At 60.6% G+C, this 4,488-nt stretch overlaps 1 protein-coding gene across 1 annotated transcript in view; it reads right to left on the bottom strand.

Annotated features, from left to right (window-relative positions):
* The window catches only part of TMPRSS13 (transmembrane serine protease 13), a 6,063-nt gene that overhangs the window by 1,078 nt on the left and 497 nt on the right, over nt 1–4,488 (bottom strand). The window contains exons 2-10 of the mRNA XM_031062390.1: nt 3,239–3,408; nt 2,917–3,020; nt 2,146–2,268; nt 1,939–2,068; nt 1,636–1,728; nt 1,515–1,558; nt 1,129–1,288; nt 482–654; nt 3–42 (exon numbers count right to left, since the gene is read on the bottom strand). Coding sequence (XP_030918250.1) covers nt 3–42; nt 482–654; nt 1,129–1,288; nt 1,515–1,558; nt 1,636–1,728; nt 1,939–2,068; nt 2,146–2,268; nt 2,917–3,020; nt 3,239–3,408 — 1,037 coding nt within the window. The remainder of the gene's footprint in view (nt 1–2; nt 43–481; nt 655–1,128; nt 1,289–1,514; nt 1,559–1,635; nt 1,729–1,938; nt 2,069–2,145; nt 2,269–2,916; nt 3,021–3,238; nt 3,409–4,488) is intronic.

The raw sequence follows: 4,488 nt of genomic DNA, 5'->3' as shown, positions 1-4,488 counted from the left end.
GTCGCTGGCCGTGCATGGGCAGGCAGGCGGGGCGCACATGGGCTGCAGGAGCCGCGATGGAGCGAGGGATGAGTCACCGGGACAGAAATCAGCACAGCCCCGCAGCCAGCGAGGAGCGTGGGGCGCAGGAGAGGCTCCCCTCTGTGCCCATGCCACCCACCCGCCCCGTGTGGGGCTGGGGGCACAGCTGAGCCCAGGCTGCGGGTGCCACAGCCTTCCTGGCCATGGGACAGGTGAGGTGGCCACAGCAGAGCTGGATGTGGGACTCGGTGCCAGGGTTTGGTTGATGTTTTGGGGCTGGGTTGGACTCAGTGATCTTCAAGGTCTCTTCCAACCTGGTCATTCTGTGAATTCTGTGGATGCCCCAGCTGGCAGCAGCCCCACACACCCCATGGTTCCCAGGGCACACCTCTCAGTCCTGTCCACCTCCCTGTCCCCCAAACACCACCCAGCCAAGCCCGGGTGAGCTGGGTGACCTCACCTGAGAGCGTCAGTGGCCTGGAGAGCTTCATGAGGGCGATGTCGTAGTCGTCATGGTCGTCGCTGTAGTTGGAGTTGATGATGACCTGGGACACAGGGATGCCCTCCATGGGCTGCTTCAGGTCCGACACCCCCCCGTACACCTTCCAGTCGTCCAGGATCTTCATGCTGTTCCTGGTAGGGCAAGAGGGGCAGGAGGGAGTGAGTGTGACCGTGTTCACAGGGGTCTGAGGATGAGGGAAGAAATGAGGATCTGACTCCATGTTTCAGAAGGCTTGATTTATTATTTTATGATATATATTATATTAAAGCTATACTAAAAGAATAGAAGAAAGGATTTCATCAGAAGGCTAGCAAGGAATTGAAAAAGAAGGGATAATAACAAAAGCTTCTGTTTTGGACAGAGAGTCCGAGCCAACTGACTGTGATTGGCCATTAATTAGAAACAACCACATGAGACCAATCACAGATGCACCTGTTGCATTCCACAGCAGCAGATAACCATTGTTTACATTTTGTTCCTGAGGCCTCTCAGCTTCTCAGGAGGAAAACTCCTAAGGAAAGGATTTCCCATAAAATGTGTCTGTGACAGAGTGGGAGCCGGGCCGTGGGGCTGGGCTGGGTGCCCGGGCTGGCAGCAGCACTCACATGAAGAAGCAGTGGGCAGCGGTGAGCACCCACTGGGGGTCGATGATGGTGCCGCCGCAGATGTGGATGGGCCCGTACTGCACGCTGACCTGCCAGGGCCACTTGTTCACAGAGGTCTCCTTCCCACCGATGATCCGGCCAGAAATCCTCTGCCCGCAGGCTGGAGGGACAGCAGGGCTGGGAGAAAGGCTCGGGGGGAAGGGAGCATGGAGGGGGACACACACAGCACCCCCACCACCCACACTTATTGCAGGGAATGCAATGTTGGTGCTTTTCTATCACCCAGATGTCCCATTTGCCCGCCCCTGTGCTGAGAAGGGGGGAAAGGGCTCCCAAGCCTGTGAAAAGGGCACCCACCCTCGGCTGTGTCCTAGCCAGCTCCTTACTTGTGCATCGCAGGGAGACGTACTTTCCTGTGAGACACTGGGAGCTGTGGGAGAGAGGAGGGACAGCCAGCCTCAGTCCTGTCCCTGTGGCACCAGGGCAGGGGGGAGGTGACCCTGGTACCTGTTGAGGCTCTGCTGGATGGTCTCTCGCTCATCAGTCACCGTGAGGCTCTTGCCAGGGACACGCAGGGGGATGTACTCGGTCTGGGAGGCGCTGGGAGGGGAGAGGACAGGCAGTGAGGGTCCCAAGTGTGGGCACTGCCCACCTGGTTACCTGGTGCCTGCACTGTGCCCAGAGCAGCGCTGGACACGCTGCCTTCCAGTGGGAAAACACAACACTGGGGGAAACAGCAGAGCTGACCCTGCCCTCAGTCAGGACAGGGCCCCAGCACCCGAGCAGAACAACCCATCCTCCAGGAATTACTTCTGAAATCCCAGCTGCCGGCAGGTTTTCCTGGAGAGGGACTCGTCCCAGTCACTGCTGCACACCGGCAGCCACTGGCTCTCGGTGCTGGAGTACACATGGAGCAAGGACTCCTCGGAGGAGAAGCGCACTGTGGGATGGAGCAGGAGGGTCAGGGGTGCTCCTGGGGCTCCCCCCATTCCCCCCATCCCATCTCCTGTGCCTCACCACAGCCCAGCTCGTCGCTCCTCTGGGAACAGTCGACGACGCCGTCGCAGCGCACGGCGCTGTCCTTGCAGCTCTCTGCCGGCTCCTTGTACAGGATGCCCGTCTGTGACCTCCAGAACATGACTGGAAGCGGGAGAACACCACGCTGAGGCCAGGGCTGCCCATGGGTGGTGGGCTGTGCCCCACCTGGATGGGCATCTGGAGCGTTCCCCGTTGCTGGGTGTGAGAGCGAGGCGGGTTTGAGCAAGAGTGAGGAGCTGCTGGGGGAGGACTGGGCACCCTGAGCCCCCCCTGTGCTGCCCAGCTGCTGCAAACCTCTCCCTTCACCCACAGGAAATGCATTCGACATTGCGAGTGCTTCAAGCCCGGGGGTTGGAGAGTGGCAGCTGGATGTCAGCAGGATTGAAGGGATTCCCCGGGTGTCTGTGCCTGTTCTGCCTACGGACCATGGTTTGTCTTGGGGAGGGCAACTCTGGGTGCTGCTGGGTGCCCTGCTGGCCGCCGGAAGGAAAGCACACTGCAGCCCCAACCCCTCAAACACCGGCACCAGCCCAGCAGCAGATCTCCTTTTCTCCTTCCCCAGCTCCCGTCTCTCCACCAGATGTCAGGAACGCTCAGGGAACGGGAGGAGCACATCCCTGTCTCTGAGCCAGGGGATTCCCTCTGGCTCTTCCCAGTGTGGGTATCCCCAGACTCTGCTGACCCCCAGCTCCCCTGAGGGTCCCTCCAGGAGCCCGGAGCCCCCTCGGGCAGGGCCCCCACCCCACTCACACAGCAGGATGAGGGCGATGAGCAGCACGATGAGCACGGAGACGCAGAAGATGAGCGCGAGCCGCCGCTGGCTCATGCAGGGAGCTCTGAACATGGAGGATGCTGGCAGCAGGGCAGAGGCAGGGTCAGGGTCAGGAGCTGCCCCTGGGCTGTGGGAGAGCAGGGCCATGCACACCCCGAGCTGCCCTGTGGTCACTGTGCTCTCCCTTGCCCCCCACACCCCTCACACTCCAGCCCGTGGCTGCCTGTGACCTCCCTGCCTCCCTCCATCCCTCCCCAGCCTGGGAGGCACTGGGGCCATGGGACAGCCCTGTCCCCATCCTCACGGGTGCTGTCACAGGCCGAGCAGGGGCTCGGGGCCGGGCCGGACTCGGGGCTGTAGGGTTTGAAGCTGATGCCCAGGACGTTCTCTCGAGGCGGCGGAGGTCGGGAACCGAAGATGCTGCTGGCCGTGGAGACATGGAGCAGGCTGGGGGGGAGACTGCTGGTGGTCTGTGGGCAGAGGGGACTGTGAGCAGCAGTGTCTGCTGCCCACCAGAGCCCCCCAGCTGCCACCCTGCCAGCTGTGAAGGTCAGAGACGGAGATGAGCCCCCCTGGCACCACAACGAGCCATGAGCCTCAGGGAGAGCCCCCACCCCAGTGCCTCTCTCTGTACCAGAACCTGAGCCACATCCCACCCAGGATGGCCAAAAACCTCCTTGTCACTGGGTTTTCCCCCTTCAGGCAGCTGAGCTTCCCAAAGGCATCACTGGGAGCCGAGCAATCAGCCGGGTATTTGGCCTTGTGACAGTCACGCCGTGGCCCAGTTCCACGGGGCCAGTGCCCCAATTTATGCATCTATCCTTAATGAGCCATTTGAAAAATACAGGGCAATTTCCAGCTGTCGTTTAGTAACACTTAATAATCGGTGTTTTCCAAGCCCTGAAACGTCCTGCACCCTGGAATGCTGCTCTGCAGTTGTGTCACTCCTGATCCATGAATTCACAAAAGAAAATGTGTCTGTTTCCTTTCCTCAAAACACACTCTCCCAAATGCTCCCTTGGTGACAGAAGCCAGGGCCTCTCATTTTCCTCCAGAGAGGACCTGTGAACAAATCCCAAAATAAACGCTGCTTCCTCTACATTTTGTAGGATGGATGGGGCTTGGAGCACCCCGGTCCAGTGGGAGGTGCCCGTGCCCATGGAAAGGGGCTGGAACTGGGTGAGCCTTCAGTCCCTTTCCATCCAAACCATTCTGGGGAATGAGAACTGGGGAGCCCAGGGAGAAGTGGAGCCACCGTTCTGCAGGGACCACTCATCACCCAGAGATGGGCTCTAACACATTTCTCTGAGAGCCTGTCTCGGGTTTTTGGCCCTGCACTGGTAGAGATCACCCCTGTCCACGAGCAGAAATCACTCCTTTCCCTGCCAGGCTGGCGAGGAGTGCTCGGGCTGGAGCTCTGGAGCGGGCAGGGCAGGGACACGGGCACAGGGGGACATCGCTGGGAGCACCCTCGCCCTTCCAGCTGGGCAAGGCAGGGACACGGGCACAGGGGACACTGCTGGGAGCCCCCTCGCCCTTCCAGCTGGCTT

This window comes from Geospiza fortis, unplaced genomic scaffold (assembly GCF_000277835.1).
Source record: "Geospiza fortis unplaced genomic scaffold, GeoFor_1.0 scaffold183, whole genome shotgun sequence".
In the NCBI taxonomy this organism is placed as follows: Eukaryota; Metazoa; Chordata; class Aves; order Passeriformes; family Thraupidae; genus Geospiza; species Geospiza fortis.
Note: the sequence above shows the minus strand (reverse complement) of the source record. Positions and strands in the feature narration are given on the sequence as shown.